General features: G+C 30.4%; 1 protein-coding gene across 1 annotated transcript; it reads left to right on the forward strand.

Moving 5' to 3' along the window:
- Positions 1–12904: 12904 nt before the first annotated feature.
- On the forward strand, positions 12905–20276 carry LOC145591248 (protein trichome birefringence-like 19). The gene is made up of 2 exons (XM_081647650.1): positions 12905–13553; positions 19393–20276. The coding sequence occupies exons 1-2, from the start codon at positions 13044–13046 to the stop codon at positions 20212–20214; spliced, it is 1332 nt and encodes a 443-aa protein (XP_081503776.1). The 5' UTR covers positions 12905–13043; the 3' UTR covers positions 20215–20276.
- The last annotated feature ends 1226 nt before the right edge of the window (positions 20277–21502 follow it).

Genomic DNA, 21502 nt, shown 5'->3' on the forward strand with positions numbered 1-21502 from the left:
GTTCATGATAAACTGGTTGAAACTTTCTGGAAGTGAATGGAGAATGATGTCTGTTGCCAAATCATCACTAATTGGGTACCCCAGTTTCTCCATACTTTGAATTAGGCCGATCATTTTGAAAACATGATCATGAACTGTGGCACCCTTCTCCATTCTACAATCCATAATCTCACGATGAAGCTCATACCTTTCAACTCTAGCTTGTTTCTTAAACAAAACTTTGAGCTCTTCCATGATTGAATAGGCATCCAGGTCCTCAAAACGCTTTTGAAGACTAGGTTCCATAGTAGCAATCATTAAGCAAGTGATAAGCATAGCTCTATCATGAGCTTCCTTGTGCTACTTGATATCTGCCGCAGTTGGATTTTCTGGCAGAGGTCCTGGTAATGGGGTATCAATGATATCCTCCTTGCCCTCAGATTTCAGAACAAGCCTTAGCATTCTTTCCCAGTTGGAAAAGTTTTCCCCTGTCAACCTATCCTTTTCAAGGAATGGTCGCAAATTGTAAACGTTGTTGTCATTGTTATTACGGCTACCCATCTATGTCAAAATAAGGCAAAGTTTAATAATTATGTTTAATAAATTAAAGTACCACAAAACATATTCATTTTGTAACTTTAAAACACTTTATTCAATAATTAAATGATCCCAATTGAATTTTAAGTGATTCCAAGATCCTTTATTTGTGCAATAATTGACCGGACTGAGGCCCTGCCATCAACCATTATATTTTCAAGGTGAGTAAACTCTTTACTGATTACAACTCTTGTAATTCTTGGTTGAATAATTAACCATCACATGTTTAATTATTACCCTTAGCTTCAAGGTTCTAAACTGATCTTTAGGTAACCTTGTTGAATATAACCAATTAAAAGTGTAGATGTGCGGTCCTACCCCCACTTCCCCAAGATATATTATGATGCTCTGCTGAGGCCGACCCATCACAAACGATCAAGGTTTTCGTCGGGTTTTTAATTGGGAAAGCTGTATCAATATTTCTGGGATCTAGATTTATTATGTTGTGATTGTATAGTGAACTCTAGCGCATCATCAAGCAACATAAATAAACCTAAACATGCATAATCTACTAATGCAATAAAATATGACATAGTATGGCCCCTTAGTCCTAAGAAAACTAGAAATAAAATGCTCCCACTTGAATCATCATGGATCTTCATCCACCTTGCTTCTTTGGGCCTTCACTTCATGGGCTTCTTTTGGGCTAACACCATTTAAATAACTATTCTATTTACATTAAATAAAAGTTATGAAAATACTCAACGGTACGCAGACCGTATTTAGATTACAAAAATACATCACGATACGCAGATCGTATTTAAGAATCTATGGGCCATACTAGTCTATATATAGCAACATAATATCATATATTATAAAAGTGCCATATAATAAATCACTCAACATGCTTGTCTAAACTATAACATCTGATGATCATAATAAAGACAACGCATTTCCTAAAATATCTTATATATTTTAATCATAATTAGATAATATCATATATTATTCATGACGGTTTATAAAATATCATATATTTAATTTAGTCATGAGATAGAATCAAATCATATTTTAATCTAGAAAGATAAAATCATATTTAATCTTCCATGATTATCCTAATTTAGGAGATTCTATCCTAATTACTAGCCAATCAAATAATTTTAAAATCAATTACATCCTAATCTAATTATGGGATAATCACATTATTTAAATCAATTATTATCCTTTTGGAATATGCTCAGAATATCCTCATCAATCTTACCCTTAATTAACCACTTTAATTTAGGATAATTATCAAAATAACAAACTAAATATGGATAATATCAAATATAACAACTTTTGAATATTTGATTTTATCCTAAAACAAAAGATTTTATCCAAATAAAACCAACTTTATCTTTTAAAATAAAAGATCATATTTTGAAAATATTTTAACTTATCCAAAATAAAACCGATTTTATCCCAAAATAATTCGTAATTATCCTGAAATAAATTTTTAAAACAGAATTTTTTTTTTTTTGATTTTTTTGAAAAACCGCAACCACCAACGCCGGCCACCGTGGTTGGCTAGCCGAAGCTAGCCACGGTGGCTGGCTGCCGTGACAGCAGCCACTGCCACAAAGGGCAGCAGCGTGGAGCTGCTTTGCTGGGGCTGCAGGCCACCGTGCGTGGCCAGCCGAGGCTAGCCACGGTGGCTGGCTGCCTTGCAGCAGCCACTGCCGCGCAAGGCAGCAGCAGCACCGAGCTGCAGCTGTGGCAGCAGCCGTGCAACGGTTGCACGCTGCTGCCCACAGCCACCCTAGACCTCCGCCCTCCCTTCCCTCCCTCTTGGACGCCACCTGGTCGGCAGCCGCCGTGGCTGCGCCACCCAGCCGCGGTTGCCGGCCAAAATAAATTATTTTTTTTTTTTGTGTTTTAATTTAATTAAAATAACATTTATCCTAATTAAATTAAATTAGTCCATAAGATTAAAATTAAATCATATTCAATTTTAAAATTAGGGTTCATCATAAAATTAATCCCAATTTAATTTTAACATTTAAAATTAAATCTATGATCATACATAAAACATTTTTGTGCATGAATCAAAACAATTAAAATTATGAAACATAAAACAAATCGAATAAAACCAAAGTCAAGCACAAAAATCATATTTTAGGGCTTGAAATTTTCGAAATTTAGGGTTAGGGTTTTCGAAAATTTTCGAAATACTAGGGCATAATTCGGTCTCTTTATGGCTATTTGAGCATAATTAAATCGCATTTAACCGATTCCAAAAGTTTAATCACATTAAAATAATAATCGAACCATAATTAAATTAATTTCTCCCTCTTAATTGATTATAAAATTAACGTGGACATCAAATAATCGTATTATTATGATCTAGCGCGTTAATGCAAGAGGCTAACTGATACCACTGTAGGAATCTATAGGTACTACGCAGCGGAAATAACATACATGAATCATATTCAATAAAGTACCTAATCCCAAGAATCGCATGCATAACACACAAGACACATAATCATACCTTTGAAGCGTGAATTCCACGTAGCTATTCGACAGGCAAATCAGGGAGAGAATAGAGCCCCAAGTGTTGCTCCTCTACTTAGTCCACGAGATTCGAACGAGCCGTCCACCAATACTAGATTGGTCGAGTGATTGAGGAAAACCGCGATCACCACCTTTTCGGACAACCGACCACCGCACGAACCACCACCACCACGAGACACCACCGTGCGCCGGGAGGAGGAGAGAGCCGTGAGAGAGGGAGTATGAGAGGGGTTTGGTTTCGTGTTTGCTAATTAGGGTTTGATCTAAATGATCAGTTAATTCCTTACCTGCAAACCTAGGCACCTAGTCTATTTATAATCTCATTATAATTAGACTAGGGCACGAAGCCCAATAGCCTCTCAAAGCCCCTACATGGCCGGCCACCTAGAGAGATGAGGCCCATGATGGGCCTCGTCCTCTAATGCTCGATCTAGCCCCTTTGTGTGACCTCATAGGATCCGTCCAATTGGGCTTTGGCCTATTTTACTAGTCCAAAGATCGTAAGTACCTCTAGCTATGGCAAAACGACGACCCAAATGTCCGAACTTAATTATCTCCATAATTTGATCCAATTATATATCTAGTAATTGCACACAACGAAGACATAACTCCTTCAAAAATATCCCATTAATTTGAATAGTAACATTCAACATAGTATATTTGCAACAATTCTCAATTTTAACAATCACTCAAAAAATTAATCCAAACTTCCGCTCAAAAAAAAAAAAAAAAAAAGTTAACACATAAAGATAGAAATGTATTAAGGTCTAAAGACCCAAAGTTTCTAATGCACTTACAAGGAGAAAAAGGAGCATTAGAAAAAAAATAAAAGCCTAAAAGTTAGAAAGCAAGTAAGAACAATCAAGTCTTGCATATAAATAACTAGAGTTATACAAATATTAAACATAGAATCATTTTATTTGCTCTGAAAACACCTAATATCAAAGCTTCTTCTAAAAGATTGAAGATAAGGCCCCAAATCAAGCTGCAAATACAAGTTAATAGTGTATTTAGAATTATACATATACCTCTAAAATAAGTAGTAATAAGCTAAATATATAGCTAATAATTTTATTTTATTTTTGGTTTTATTTAAATAAAATCTTTAAGAAAATTAAAATAAAACAAAAAAAAAATTAATAAAGTGAACCAAACTGGTTCAAAGAAAAATAATTAATTAATTAATTAATTCCTTCAAAATTTATAAATTAGCTAGTTTTCCTTCAAAATTTATAAATTAGCTAGTTTGGGAATTGAATTTAATAATTAGCCTTTGGTAAATACTTTTGTCAAATTAGCCATTTTGGTAAAAAATCCCTAATTTTATGATATTGTTACAAAATGTAAAACATAGTCAATGTAATTCTCAAGTCATTGTATTTCACCCACAACAATTAGTCCGCATGGTTCTCTTTGTTACGGAGTAATAAAAATAGATATAGAGTACTCAAATCTGATACATTAAGGTTGGAAATATCGAATCTGTTAATGTGTAGATTCACCAAATAACGGGAAAAGATATTAATTGGTAATACTTGAACGTACTCTTTATTTAAAATAAAATGGAGTCACAAGTGTAATGTGGGGTGCCGGGGTGGAAGTACACGGTGTTGGCTCAGCATTCCCTGTTTCTGTCAACGAATGAATGGTATGATAGAATTGGAGTTGGGCCGTCGAGACTATAGATAAACAAGCCCTCATTAATCTTAATCTACGTGATATGGGCCTTATCTATTTTTGGCCCAAAATTTTGTTGGGCCGATAGCTTAATCAAGACCCGCTGCCTTAATAATTGAAAATTTTACCCGGGTGTAGGGTGTGTTCCCTACACCCCCCTATGCTACGTCGTTTTGTAGCTGGTATTGAGTTCTCAAGTGTAGCTTCTTTCCTTTTGCGATTCTTTCCTTTTTTTTTTTTTTTTTTTCTTTCTTTCTTTTTTTCTTTTCTTCCTCTTTTTTCCTTTTTTCTTTGTTTCTTATTATTCAAGCTATGTATATATATGATTTTAAACCCTATTTTTTTCTCTCTCTTCAATTGATCAACCTCCATTTTTGATCTACATTTTTCTCTCGTTAATTCATCTTCTTCATTTGATTTTTTGAACGAACTCGTTAATTGTTACCGATCATCAATGGCGAATTCTGCATCTGAAGATTGCGTTGATTTTGATCGTGATTGCGAGCGTGTGTTTCCTTCTGGAGTTCGTTTGGTTGATTCGTTTGTGCAACAATGTGAGTAATTGTGATCATAATTTTGCAATTTTTAATTATCTCTAATTTGTTCTGTTATAATGCTCTGTTAATTTGAACTTAATTGATGTATTATTATTCACTTTCGATTTTTGAATTTACTACTTTGATTACATTATGATGAACGTTTTTGGATTGTTATACTTTGTATGAACATTTTGTTGCTTCATTTGTTGTTTCATTTGTTGTTTTCTCTGTGTTTTAGAATTGTGTGTTTTTGTTGTATATTTTGTAGATTATACTTTCAATTAATCGTTTATGTTTTCTTATTCATACTTACTAATGTGTTTATGTTCAGTCTTAAAGTCATTTTTGATCATTTATTTTTACATTTTTATATCGATATTATGTGTAGTGGTAAATAATGAAAATATTGTTCAAAATATTATGTGCTGAAATTCTTTTTGCAATTGATCATGTGCTGTTTTGATATAGAACATTTTACTTATTTGTTATTGTTCATTCATGAAACTCTTTATGATCATTTATAATTGTATATTGTGCAGTGGAAAAAAATGATGATATTATGTATTTAGAAGCAGAACAGTCTGAATTAAAGGATAAAGAATTTAAATCTGAAGATGAAGCTTTCGAAGCGTATAATGAATATGCTTTTAGGAAAGGTTTTGGAATTCGAATTGGGAAGAGTAAGAGAAGAAGAGATGATTCTTTTTTGATGAAAAGATTTGTTTGTTGTAATGAGGGATTCAAAGATAATAAGTGTAAGAATAAAAGGATTTATGAGAAGTTGGATCATCGAACTGGTTGTTTAGCTTTTTTGCAGTTTCATATTGATCATTTAGGGGTCTATACATGTACAAGACATGAAATGGTTCATAATCATGCTATGATTCTGAGATGGTTCATCTGATGGTACTTCTTGTATCTTTTTTCTCTTTCCAGCATTTTTCTTGGCAGGACTGACATCTGAAATATCAATTTATGATTTTGTTAATGTATTGAAAATGGAAAGTAAGAAAATGATAAAATGAACAAAATTGTTTCCTCAAATGATCATTCTATAAATATCAATTGAACATTTATAATATATCATTATATACCTGCTTTTCTTTTGCCAGCAACCTTGGAAGTTTTCTTCACTTCTTCTACAGTTTTCTTTTTTCCACCTATAAATTGAAATTGAACATTAATGATATACCATCATAAATGATCATTCTATACATTAAGATTGAACATTTACCCTTTTTAGCAGAGGCACTTGGCAATTTTTTGGTTGGAGTAGGTGCTGGAACATATTCAACAGGAGCACCTGCCATTTTTTTTATTGGAGTGGGTGCTGGAGATGGTGCATCAGCTTCCTTTTGAATAGGAGAAGTCCTTGTAGACATTCTTCTCTTCTGACCGATTTTTGCAGTTCCTTCAGCAGGTTCAACATCCTTTTCAGATTCATCTAACAGAACATCTATTTTTTTTAAAAAAAAAAAAATTATGTTAGTATATTTTAAAGTGTAATATTTATTGTTAAATAGAAAAGTATTATGATTACCTTGGCTCCTTGTAATTCTACCACTTGGCACAACAACAGGGTTTTTGTTTTTGTTCTTCCTTGCAACCGTTTTGTATCTTGTTTTCCCTTTGATTGACTGATCACTTTTTTGTGATGATGGAGCTATCTCATCACTCATTTTTGTGAAATCTTTATCCACATCTTGATTTAGAAGATGAGTCTCATCCTCAATTTCAACAAAATCATGTGCAGTTTGTGCTGCATATGAAATGATCAAATATAAAAGTTTAAATAAACATTTATGTAAATAAGATAACAAATGTTTACTATATACAATATAAATGAACATTTCAGATAATGAATATTACCTTTCTCTTTTGCAGTTGAATGTTCCATTACTTTAGACTTTTGTGAGTCTTGCTTTTGTCCATCTGTGTAATTTTAATTAGTGAAATTTATTATTATTTTTGAACATTTATAATTATGAAGATTTAAAATGAACATGTGTGTAAAAATATGTACATTTTCCACTATTTACCTTTCACATCAATTGTCTTTGAAGACTCATCTTCCACAGTTTTCTCCTTCTCAGGCCCTTTTTTTCCCTCTTGTCCTTCTATGAATGTTCAAGATATTATAGATCCAATATGAACATTATTGAATATTATTGAACATTCAAGATAATATAGATCCAATATGAACATTATATGTAATAAAAATGTACATTTAAAATTAATTACCTTTCACAGCTGTTGTCTTTGAAGACTCATCTTCCACAGTTTTTTCAGGCCCTTTTTTTCCCTGTTGTCCTTCTATGAATGTTCAAAAAGTTTAAATTTATATTTTTTAATATTATTGAACATTCAAGATTATGTAGATCCAATATGAACATTATATGTAATGAAAATGTACATTTAAAATTTTTTACCTTTGAGGTCTGTTTCCCCAGTTTTGTCTCCTACTGGCCCTTCTTCTTTCTGTTTACCCAGTCTCCCCAGTTCTCCTGCAAAAGAAATAGTATCGTTAAAATTCATATTTGTAATAATTAAATAATAGTATTCAATAAATTTGAACATTTACCTCTCTTGATTTCCATTTTTGCCTTTTCCACTCTTTTGAGACTTTCCATGATTCTGATTGTTGATTCTTTAAACTTCCTGTAAATTTATTATACTGTTAAATAATTTTGAAATATCTACATTATTTGATTATATTAATTCACTTATTCAAATTTTAACATACTTTGGGTTTCTCTTTATGTCTAAATGTATTTGTTGCATCTTGTCCTTTAAGGTTATTATTTTCGATTTATTTGCAGGCTTCTGTTGATCATCATCTTTTGATTTTCTGATAATTCATTAAAATATGTTTGAATTTACAATTTTGATAACATAAATTAAAAATGAAAATAGAGTATAAAGAGAATGAACATTCAACTTATCTTAATGTTGACCAAGAGTATTCTTTTCTGTTTTTCTTTGCAAATAAACATAAAATGTATAGACAATGAATATTTAATTTATCTTACTTTTGGACAGGAGTATTCTTTTCTGTATTGCTTTGCCCATCTGGTTGAACTTCTTCCAGTTGGCTGAAATAAACATTAAAAAATTATTTAATAAATGCACATAAATGGAACACAAAATAGACATTTATCAAAAATTAAATGAACATTATTTATTAATACCTTTGATCAACATCATGCTTGTCCTTTTCAGAAACAATAGTATCCTGTTTTTGCTCCACATTCTTTTCACTGAATATTGTATATATTCATTTATAAGAATTTGTATTATTAAAAATGAACAAATTATGTATGTAAAATGTACATTTATTTATATACAAGTGAGCATTAGTATACCTTTGATCCCTACTCTCTTTGTCAGTTGCAGACTCACCCTCAGTTGTTGCATGAGTAGCAGAGATGTTCTCACTTTGTTCACTTTAAAAAATATAGTTATTTTTATATAACATGCAATTAAAATATGAACTAATTTATACAATGAAGAAGAGGATCAGTTATTTTGGTATAAAACTTTTATACCTTATTGGTTGATTTGTTTCTGGTGGTCTTGATTTTGACATAACAAATTTCACTCGAACCTTTTTTTTTCACTAAAATTTTAAGAGTTATCTATTAAGTTTGGCATACATACACAATGTACAATGATTGCATATAAAAACATTTATTTGTACACATATAAACTTACTTGTTTAAAGTGTATCTTTGATAACTATTATCAAATTCATTTTGTTCTATAACCTTCCTTAGAGTTAATGGTTCAGATTTTCCATCTCTAAATTGGAGTAAGTGTATCACTCTAAATGACACATCACTACAATATAAATTAATCACAGGACATTAGTTTGAATGCATACAAATGATTATTCTCATATTTATATATGTGCATCATGTGTCAATGAAATGTACATTTGTTATTTAAACCCCAATGAATACTCAAATGAACAAAGATAAATATATGATCACAATTATATATATAAATGAACATTATGAGTATCAAATATGATCATGTACAATTTTAATTCAATAAAATGTACATTTTATATTTAAGCCTCAATGAATACTCAAATGAACAAATATACATATATGATCATAACTTTATCTATAAATGAACATTATGAGTGTCAGATTTGATCAAACACAAATAGCATATTAAACAATCATAAAACCAAATATTATCAAATACAAGTAACATATTACACATGATTATAATATATATTGTAAATGATTATTTACCTTGGAAGTGGAGACATTTTTAAATCCGTACCAATTGACTTGTCAATATCTTTTAAAAGTTTAGGATCTACAATTGGAGTCTTTTCGCGGTTTTTTTTCAATTTTTGTAGTCTTGACTGAAGAGGTACATCATCATCTTCATCGTCTCTGTTTTATTTAAGAAATTGTTAATGTTTTAATTGATTTGTTAATTTTCAGTAAAATTTTACTACAATCGCAATAATATGAACAAAAATTAGGGTTTATACATAAAATTGAACAAAAAATTGATCAAAAATGAACAAAAATTAGGGTACATACATTTCTTCAGAATTTTTCACTGATTTACTCGTCTCTGAAGTGTTCTTCTCCAAAGTCATACTATAATTGCAAAAAATTGAACAAAAATTAGGTTTCACATATAAATTCGCTCTATAATTTTCATCGCAAGAAATGAACAAAATTACTTACTCTTTGGACACATTTTGCTCCGTTTTTCCAGATTCTTCTTGCATGTTCTTCTCTAAAGTCTTTTTTTCCAAAATCACTCTACAATCACAAGAAAATGAACCAAAATTAGGCTTCATACAAAAAATTGTACTAAAATCGCAAGTAAAATGAACAAAATTACTTACTCTTTATCAAAATGTTGCTTCGATTGTTTAATTTCATCTCGAATATTAGACATTTGAAGCACTTATGTAGTGTTTTGAAGCAATTTTGCAATAATTTGAAGCGAATTTCGTCCGATTCGACGGTGTGATGAGAGAGAAACTCTAGAGAAATGAAGAAGATGGTTTTTAGAGAGAGAAAATGATTTGAAATGGATTTTTTTTTTTTAATATATATATATGTGGGGTAGGGGAAGTTATTTCTAATTTACCCCAGTTACTGCGGTTAGTGGGGGGTGAGTGGGAGCAGTTACTGATTTGTGGGGGTAGGGGAAACATGTGAAACGATGTGTTTTGATGGGGGTGTAGGTTGTGGTACCTACACTAGGGTGTAGTGTATACCAACTACTTAAGAATGACATTAGTAACGTAACTACCTGTTGAGTCCCTAGGTTCTCGTACGCAACCAATTGGCCATTGCCCATTGACGATCTAAAAGACTAAAATCAACACGCTCGAGTTGAGAATTGTTTTATTGTTTTAGATAGTTAACTACAATTTCATAGTTGTGGTCATAACAATTAACAAGAACACATATATGGTTAGTGGAGGTGATGCATATTACAGATTGTAAGAAGCTATTAGAAGATGAAAGATGGTTAGTGGAGGTGATGCATATTTATCGCGAAGGAAATAAAGCAGCGTATTGGCTTGCCAATCAAGGACTTTCACATAACAACAAAGTGGAGTTGGTTCAATTCCCAACTTCCCACCCTTAGCTTTAGCCTTTAGATTGTATTTTACAATAGGATAGAGTTGGTGTAGCATTCCCACGGTTTGTTCCACCACTTCCACTTTATTTTTTTATTTTAATTTTTTATTTATGTTTTAGTTTCTTTTTAGGCTTAGCCCCTCGTTTATACTTCAATACCTGTGATGAATGGGTTGCCTATGTGGCTAATGGAGTTCTTTTGGCAATAAATTATCAAATTTCAAAGACTCACTTAAATTGTCGAATTTAACTGTGATAAATTTCTAAATCTCACACAAAATGTTGTCTAAACCGCATTGAGAGCATGTTCCGATTTACTGGAAGACAATTGAAGTGAACTGATTGGGGCTGAATTGAAGTGAACTGAACTAAATAGAATTGAGATAAATTATTTATGAGAGAAAAAAATTAAGAACTGAACTAAACTGATCGGAGAACAGAACATAATAGGCCTGAGTTTCAATAATCAAAATTAATCATAATAGTGTTGGAAAGACAAATTAAATCTCATACCAAATAAAATCAAAGCACAACTTGATATTGGAGTGGTTATTAACTTATTTTCTCCGAAAGACTGATTGCTGATACCTAATGATGAATGTAACCACGTGATCAAGTACCTAACTTTATTAGACAAATGGTATATCAATACTTAAACAGATTGCTCCAATAGAAAAACCATCTAAAATTGCGCTTCTCACAAGGAAAGTATGTCAGATGTTTTGCATATTAAATTACGTTTTTATGTACATAAAACCCCTTATAAAATAAATTGTATTCCAAATTTTGGTTCAGTAGAATACTAAATTATAATTGAGGTCATACATTAGATCTACCCAATGCAATAATACGAAGTACTAGGATATTATATATGTACCGTTAATTACGCATAATATACTTCGATTTGATGACAATTTTGTAATCTATAGTTGACCAATTTGGCACTCTTAAATGCATTATTACAATTTTAATTACATACCAATATGGCATATAGATTAAGAGCCATACCAATCAGGAAATGATCAGTATCTGATTAAAAATTAAGAGTTAAAAATTTCATTTTATAACATAATATGAGTATTGATTACTGAGTATACAGCAGACTAAACACTATACTATACATGATGTTGCTTGCATATATTGATCGTGTCTTGTATATATGTGTCAGATTAAGATATACGAAGTATGTATATACAACCAATACTCCAAAAAATATATGGAATATATAAACTTTGTATACGAATTAATGATACATGTACACTAATTTGTAAAAGAAAGAGATGGCTGGCCATATGTTAAAAATGCTTTTTTGATCTTTTGCGTTAAGATATATATACAAGTATGACCATTCACCATTGATGGTCAATTAATTATCAGAGAATTTTAAGTACACATGAATATAACAAGATTTTAGGAATGTGCATCTCGGTGAAAATAGTATTTGACACTTAAAAGCTAGATAACTCTTGCAACTTTATTTTATCAAACAGGTGAAGTATACAATAAGTAAGAAAAATACCGTACTAGTCTAATTTCATGAAAACTTAGAGATAAATAAAAGTGTTTATTTATTGTCTAGAATTATATTAGTAGAGCAAAAGATGAATGTAGTAGTAGTTATTTACAAATTAATCTAAAGTTTTTATTCCATTTTTTTTTTTTTACGAGAGTTATTATTCCATTTATTAATTAACATTTGTGTGGAAAAAAAAATTAAATTTAATTTGCATATTTAGAAAACGCAACAAGGTACCCAATGCAAAATTTCAAATCATAATCAACTTAATATAGCTTTTTTATTTTTTACACCACTTAATATAGCTACCATGCACTTAATTAAAAGTGTTATTATAAGTTTATAATCATATACTATATAATAACAATAATAACAAGTTAACAACTACACATAAATGATAGCCCTCTTTTTGAGAAAAATGATAAAACATTGGGTCATACTCATATATAATACCACCAAGTCCAACAATTATTTTAACAACTCCATTCCTTCATCACAAAATCCCAAACAACTCTCTTAGAAACTTTCAAACTTTTCTCATTCACTCACTTTAGCTTATTTTTCTCCCTCTATTTCTTTCTCTTTCTCTCTCATCTATCCCTCTTTCCTCTCTACCTCTCACAAAACATGGAAGTCTCCTTACCAAAAAACCAAAAACTTAAACTCAACCTAAAACTATTCCTACAAATAGTTTTCCCATTAATCCTATTAACCATTATTCCCCTACAATTAGCCAAGAACATTTACTTTAAGAGTGCACCTAAACCAATTAGTACTCCTAAACTATACATTAACAATGAAGATGATCATACCCCAATTCGCGCTCCTCCTAAGCATGGATCATTGCCTCCTACAACAAGGAAATGTGATATCTTTTCGGGCGAATGGGTTCCGAATCCGGAGGGTCCATATTACACAAACACAACATGTTGGGCTATTCATGAACACCAAAATTGTATGAAGTATGGTAGACCGGATAGTGAGTTCATGAAATGGAAGTGGAAACCGGATGGTTGTGACTTACCAATTTTTAACCCTAGACAATTTTTTGAGATTGTTAGAGGTAAATCTTTGGCTTTTATTGGTGATTCTGTTGCAAGAAATCAAATGCAATCCTTGATATGCCTCTTGTCTCGGGTAAGTTCTTTATTAATTTATATTTATATATCTAAGTTTTTATGTCATAGATTCAATCTTATATTATAAAGTATTCTGTTATTTTGATGCCTGAAAAAAATGCATGGGTTACGTAGCATATACAAAAGTTGGTTAGTGTTTTTCCTTCTTTTATGCCATGTAATTCTTGACAAGTTTGCATATATGATGTGTGATTCATAACATTTGTCATAAAACTAAATACTAACTCCATTAATGGTTATCTATAACTTTGGGTATTATTTTTGAGATATAAAATATTTCAAATTTGCAAATACTCGTTAACAGAGGTAATATAGAAGTATATTTCTATTTTATTTTTTTCTTATATGGTGTTTAAAATAACATATATCATGTCAATAATTCATTATGTCATCTATCGAATTAAACAAACTCTTTTCTTACCATGAAAATTCAACACATAAAATACGAAGTATTATTTAATTAAGTATATTATTACTGGTAACAGCGTTAGCTTAGCTAGCATTAGCGGTTAGTGTCTTACACGTAGCATAGTACTCGTGGCACATAGGAATCTTTTGGAAGCACGTATATCTATCTTTTTCAGTTCAATTTATGTTTTAAAGTCTTAAACGCTAGCAATGTTCAAGTTCAAGGATTAAATCTTGTCTATATCACAACAACTTGTGATTGAATCTTCATAGAAAAAAGAACGCTTACTAATAAATCACACTATTATTAGTTTCACACTTTGGATCACATCGTATATCAAACTTCAATCTAAAGTTAATTTGATGTGCATTGATGTTATAAGCGAAAAATATAAAGGATAGATGAATTGATAAGATGCTTCAAAAATAATTGCAAATTCTAAGGTGTCAATATGAATCATTAAAAAAAGTTAAGAGAGGTCCTACTTAAAGACTTGACTTGTACGTTATGGTAAGATACATAAACTTTTAGAAATTAGTGTGAGTGTTAATTTGTACATCTCGGAGTAACAACAGTGTAAAATAAGATTGATGCAATTATCTTAGATCTTAGGTGGTCAAAATATAAATAAATAATTTGTAGATCTAAGAAATTTGGGTCCAAGATAATGAGATTAGTTGAACTAATACAAAATGGTAGAAAGTTTAGGTAAAATGTGTCAGAAGAAGATATTAATGCATTGACTGTTAGAAAAATAGTAGAAGTAGAAAAAAAGAGTGTGGGAGGTAAAGAAAATTGAAGGGTGATAAAGTATACACTGCTTTACTGTTAGAGTGTAAGGTATAATTTACCGACTCTGCTCTCTATTTTAATTATAATTATAAATTACTCTGTACTCTGTAAAATAATACTCCTACAAACTATTGTTCTTTTAAATTTAAGCACGGACAAAATAGTATTCTCTCTGTTTTTTTTTTATTTGCATCACTTAAGAGTACACATAGTTTTAGGAGAGTAATATAATATTGTGAGTGAGTGAATAAATTATTATAATAAAATTGCTATGGGGACCATGAAAGAGAAAGTATATGAGAGAGGATAGATATTTGTATTATTTAAGTAGAGACCACGGAAGAGAGAGAAATGATAAAATAATTTAAGTGGGGTTTAAAGTAAGAGAGATAAATGATAAAATATAGTATAAAGTTACCAAATATAAAAGTGATGTGTTTAAAAAAAAAACACAAAAAGAAAGTGATGCGAATAAAATAAAAAATAGAGGGAGTATTGTGTATAAATAATGTCGGTTATGGAGTGCATACTACATTATAATGTGATCGGCTTACTTGGTAGGTTACATTATAATTTGCTAACTCTAGCAATGACAAAACATTACTTCGTATGGAGTTACAATGTGGTTATAAAAAGTATAAGTATTGTGTCGGTCTCTTAAGATAATCATCTAATGATTTTTACTAAATTAAGCTAATTTATCTTTAAAATAAGTTTAATATTCGGAAAGGTTATGCTGTCACTCTTGGAATAAACTTTTTGAAAGGAAAAAGCAAGAAAATAAGATTTCATTAGTTTTTTCATTAAAGTAGTGACAGTGTTGCTAAAATAAAACATTTGATCATTTTATGCCCAAAACAAAAAAGAAAAAGGAAAAACATTCGATGGGCCATTGTCAAATGGGCCTTCAAAGTCACATGACTACAAGCTCGGGTTTCATGATAATGCAGCAATGTCACATAGTCACATGCACTCCTTCACCAAATCGTCTCCATTTATCATTCCCTCTCCTTTTATTAGATATTCATTTCTCTTTATTATTACGTAAGTAATAAATATTAAAAACGAGTCTCTAATAAAAGAAAGGACGGACAAAGTAATATTTTTTGTAATTTTTTCCGCTTAATTTTTCACACTCACACAATTCAAAAAAGTATGTTATTGTCCACTATTTTTGAGTCACGTATGAAATTATGAATGTATGAGTGAGTAGTGGTAAAGACTACACATATAATTCTTTATAGATAGAATTTACAATATATTTAAATTATTTTCACTTATTTACGATCTTATAATTACAATAATTTCAAAAACAATAGAAATAATAAGTCCTAACAAGAATTACCTATATTTAAAATAAATTTTAATAAAATCTATTAAATTCAAATAAGTAATCATAAGACACAGTATAATTTCCGATGGTAATGAAAAATTGTACGAGTAAGGGCCTGTTTTTTTTATCTTTATTTTAGTTCATTTCCTAATTTTCTTCTCTCATAAATAATTCATTTTATCTTTATTCACTTCAATTCAGTTCAGTTTAATTAAGCTCGGTTCAAAACCGGCCCTAAAACCAAGTATTTTGGTTACAAATAATACTCGTAACACTAATTGATGGCACGTTATTTTGTATTCAACAAACCACAAGTGAGACTGTGAGAGCAGTTGTTTTAAAATCCAAAGTCACATGCGGCGTGTTAGATTATAGTGCACCGTTAAAGTTGAACGCAAAAGGTCTTCAATTTCCAATGCTATGAAGTATGTGTACTTCCACTAATTTTCCATTTTATCCACTTTATACATGTCATATAGTCGATATAGATTTAACCTTATTTTATCCAAAATATTTCTACTTCATATCTTGAAAATAAAATATTCCTCATTTTGATGCAGTACTCCGTATTTTATTTACTCATTTTATAATTAAATGAGCAATAATCATTAAAATGAGCAATTTTTTAGTTTTTAAGCACACCGTACATTTGGATGTCTAGAATAATTTCTCTCATATCTTTTTAGTTTTTACAAAAATTTAGAAAAAAAAATGCATAATGTTTTGAACAAATATATGGAGTATAGATTTGTTGAACTATATCCTACTAAATAATATATATATATATAAGGCCCCGTTCTTTTTACCTTATTTTTGTTGAATTGAAATTATTTTTACTGAAACAAAATTATATTTGCTGAACTTAAATTATTTTTACTGAACTGAAATTATATTTGCTGAACTGAAATTATTTTTACTGATTTTCTATTATAATTCTTCTTTAAGAAAACTGAATTTTACCGAACTGAACTTATTTTTACTGAACTGAAATTATTTTTACTAAACTGAAATTAATTTTACCGAACTGAACTTATTTTTACTGAACTGAAATTATTTTTACTTAATATTATTTTTTTAAGGTGAAGAGAACAGGGCCTAAGTGTCTCATATTGAGAAAAGAAAAGAGAGTAAAATACTTTATAAGGTTAAGAGGCTACTCCACTTATTGAGTTATTGCTATATGATTTTGGAATAAAATTAACTTTGGACTTGTGAAATGGACCCTCTTTCTTGAGGTTCTATATTTAGATTTTTTTGAGGTTAACAAAGTCTATCTTTATTTGTCTAGGAAAACATAGTGATTTATACCTTATCGTATGTATAAATTGTGTATTGATAAATCTAAAAAGTGTAATTTGATCAAATCATAATCAAACTATACTTTCCATATTAAGAATTGGTTCAGATCCAAAAGATATGCTTGATAATACAATCATTATTTTAAAATTAGCAATGCATCTAAGGGCCTATTCTTTTCAGATTATTTTCAATTCAGTTCAATTAACTTCTTAGTTTCCTTCTTTTGTAAAATATTCAGTTCAATTCAGTCAATCAGAACAGTATCTAAATTGATTTTCTTTTTACATATCACCCCTTTCGAAAAATTCTTAATTATTTTTTTAATATTTTTTTGGGGAGTTGAAATTAAATTAAATTAAGTCACATAAAAGATACCTTCTATGTGTATAGATTTGTACATAAACTAGAAACGTTGTAATTTAGTGTTTATAGGGACTAAAGATCTACACACTCCCATGTGGCGTGTTTGGTTAAAATGGTCTTTTTCTCTACAATTTAGTTACTAGGCTCCATTTTCATCTAGTCGTATTACTCGTCGTTTTATGTTTTGTTCATTAGTAGAACTTGTGTTTTTTTCCTCATCTTTCCAACTCATGAATAGCTAGCTATTCACGAGTTTGATATACAATAGTCCAATCACTAAAATGTCCTCTCTTTACAATTTGCCAAGTATTATTCATATGATAAATCATCCAAAGATAAGACATGGTGAGGTGTCATGCAATTTCCTAGAATTAGTCTTGTTTTGATTAGTAGATTCATAAATAGATTCAAAGTTTCACAAGATTACGAGAGGTTTTAGCATATGTAGGAATTTTTGTTTTTTTTTTTTTTTTTAAAAAAAAAGCATATGTAGGAATAAAATGTGATTTTGTTAACTATATAGGTTTCCAATTTGTAAAAGAAGTGCTTATCGACACTTGAGTACATGCATTGTTATTAAAATCCCGATTTAAATCTTAGAATCTTACGATTTTACGATTCATGTATATCATACGATTCGATTTACGATTTAACATATTTTTCTTAATTAGCAAAATCCTTACAAGTAAAAAACATGTTTATATAGGTTTTTATAAAGATATATGGTCAAGTATTAATTGCTTGATGGGTAAATAACTATTATCTATCAATAATTAGGTTCAAACTCATAATTTCAATATATTTAATTAAAATTAAGATTTGACGTCTTGATATGCATGTAAGTAGAATCTTATAATTCTACGATTCGGTTTTACGATTCAATTTTGATAGCCCATTTCCGATTCAAAGTAGAATTCCGATTTTAATAACTTTGAGTACATGTAATACATTATAATTGAGATCAATTTTTGAGAAACACGGTCTAACAGGTTTTTAAGTAAAAGTTACATACGAGTAATCAACAAAGTCTTTCAATGATTTATGAAGGGAAAAAAAAGAGTATAAACTTATAATGGAAAAAAGCTAACTAGATCGAGTATGACATAATACCAAAACTATAGAAAAGAAGGCAAATTTCTAGATATGATTGTTGCTTGTTACCTAATTTGCGGTATTGACAATTTTAAAATATATGACTAGGGTCCTTAATTTGATGATAATTGTGTACAAATAGCAAGTAGTTGATATCCTTTCACATCCTCATTAATTATTAAAAGGATAATTTAGAAAATTTGAGTAATAATTCAAGTACAATTAGTTGAAACTTATGTCTTAACTAAGATTAATCATACGAAAATATGGAATTGGAACATTTGCCATATTTGTGGGACATTTCAGTATATATCACAGTCTTTTTTTATTTTTGCATGGAGTCACATCACTATATTTTCTTTGCATATATTCTCCATTATTTGCTTTGATTTGCATTATATAGCTGTCTTCTTAACTTTTAGTTGATCAAATTTCAGCTAGCCAATAATGTTTATATAAAATTCACAAATACCTTAATTATCTTTGTTTTTAATATCGGATCTTTCTATTTTTTTTCTAATTAATTTTTACGCTTTGATCATTTTTTAGGTGGAATATCCATACGATGTCTCCTACACTAAAGATGAACACTTTAAACGTTGGCACTACAATAACTACAATTTCACGGTAGCCATGTTCACGAGTACATTCTTGGTCAAAGCCCAAGAGAATGACCCAAATGGTCCAAATGGAAACGGTTTGTTTGGTCTATTCCTCGACGAGCCAGATGAGACTTGGACAACCAAAATCGATGAGTTTGATTACATTATCCTATCAGCGGGTCATTGGTTCTTCCGACCCCTTATGTACTACGAGAAAGGTGCTCTCACAGGGTGTCGATTTTGCCAACTTCCAAACGTGACAGACTATACCATGGCTTATGGTTATCGAAAGGCATTCCACACCGCGTTTAAGGCCATTTTGGAGAGGGAAAACTTCAAGGGAGTAGTCTATTTGAGGACCTTTGCCCCCTCACATTTTGAAGGGGGGGAGTGGAACAAAGGTGGGAATTGCTTGAGGCAAAAGCCTTATAAAAGTAGTGAAATTAGTTTGCAAGGGGTTGATTTGGACTTGTATATGGCCCAATTAGGAGAATTCAAAGTGGCCCAAAAGTTGGGCCGACAACGTGGGCTGGGGTTCAGGCTTATGGACATGACACAGCCCATATTGATGAGGCCCGATGGGCACCCAAGTAGGTATGGGCATTGGCCCAATGAAAATGTGACTTTATATAATGATTGTGTCCATTGGTGCTTGCCTGGGCCCATTGACACTTGGAATGATTTTCTACTTGAGATGATAAAAAGTGAAGGAGTTAGGGCTAAAGAAGATATGGTTCTTCATTCAAAGGAGAGAAAGTTGAAGAGTTAAACAATGATTTATGATTTGATTAATTTTGGAATTATATATAAATATATATATTGTTTAATTTATTAATGGGGTTTAGCATATGCATTTGTCAAAATATTTATATTTGTATAGTATGAGGGTTCCCTAATTAAGGGATCAAATAATTGAGTTTTTTCAATATTTGATACATCATATTCATTTTTCTTGGCTTTTCTACCCCTTGATGTTTTTAGCTCCAAAGTCAAAGAAAACAACTATTATTACAAGAAGTAGTTAATAAGAGTATATTAGTATCAATAAGAGTTGGATCAAATGGTAAGCAACTTGATATCTCTTAAGGGAAGTTTCGAGTTTGAACCTTAATGTATTTAGAAATGCTTGTTGGTAGACTCACCCACCATAAGCCAGATGTGCGAACCAAGTTATATTCGAATATAGTTGGAGCTAAGCTCCAGCGAATCGGGTGGACATCCTAAAAAAAGAGTATTTTAGTGTGTGACTGATATCTTACATATTCTGATACGAACACCATTTTAAATTTTTAGACTCGTTAAGAATGTAATTATGCAATCAACTACAATATTTTAACTTTTAAGTAACTTTTTATAAAAGAATGCAAAATAGCATTGTTACTTTTTCTGTTTGTAACCTTTTTTTTTTATTTTTTTTATTTTTTTTAAAGGGAGTTGAATATGCTTCACTTTTAAGATTAGTAGACTTTTGCTCTGTTTGATTTACAATTAAGCATGAAGTCGGTGTTCCCAAATTTTGTAATTTGTCAGTAGTTTTAATTTGATTCTCAAATCTGAATTGAAATTTAAAATAAAATTGAATCTTTATATCATCATTATGAGCTGGAAAATTGGAAGTAAGCAGATATCCCAGAAACTTCATTCGACGATTCTATTCTTAGTAGCTCACATGTAGTGATGTACTACAACTTTTATATAGGAAAATATTGCCCACTAATTTACCATTATTGGCACCGGTTGATACATTCCAAATTGGCAACTATGTAGTATGTATATGTCAGCAAATGGAATAATAATTGTATATTGGATCCCCTATGTTTCAATTATTATGAGACGTGTTATGTTGATAGATTTGAACGTGGTAATGATAAATAATCATTTAACTTGGCTTTGTTTCAACTTAATATGAAATAATTTAACTGATGAGGTTCTGGATTAGTGGTTAAGATCTAAACACTATATACAATAGGCTATATGTATAGATCTTATTTAGTCAAATAAAATACCCTGATCTTAAAAGTTAAGCAAGTCGAACTTTCAAGGACACTGATGCGAGA

The sequence above is a fragment of the Chenopodium album genome, chromosome 18, assembly GCF_948465745.1.
Source record: "Chenopodium album chromosome 18, dcCheAlbu1.1, whole genome shotgun sequence".
Classification (NCBI taxonomy): Eukaryota; Viridiplantae; Streptophyta; class Magnoliopsida; order Caryophyllales; family Amaranthaceae; genus Chenopodium; species Chenopodium album.

What these genes read in the sequence shown, in the direction of transcription:
- LOC145591248 (XM_081647650.1), top strand. Translation starts at nt 13,044, where the DNA reads ATGGAAGTCTCCTTACCAAAAAACCAAAAACTTAAACTCAACCTAAAA. An exon ending in TGATATGCCTCTTGTCTCGG is followed by an intron (nt 13,554 to 19,392) that starts GTAAGTTCTTTA and finishes ATCATTTTTTAG; the next exon opens with GTGGAATATCCATACGATGT.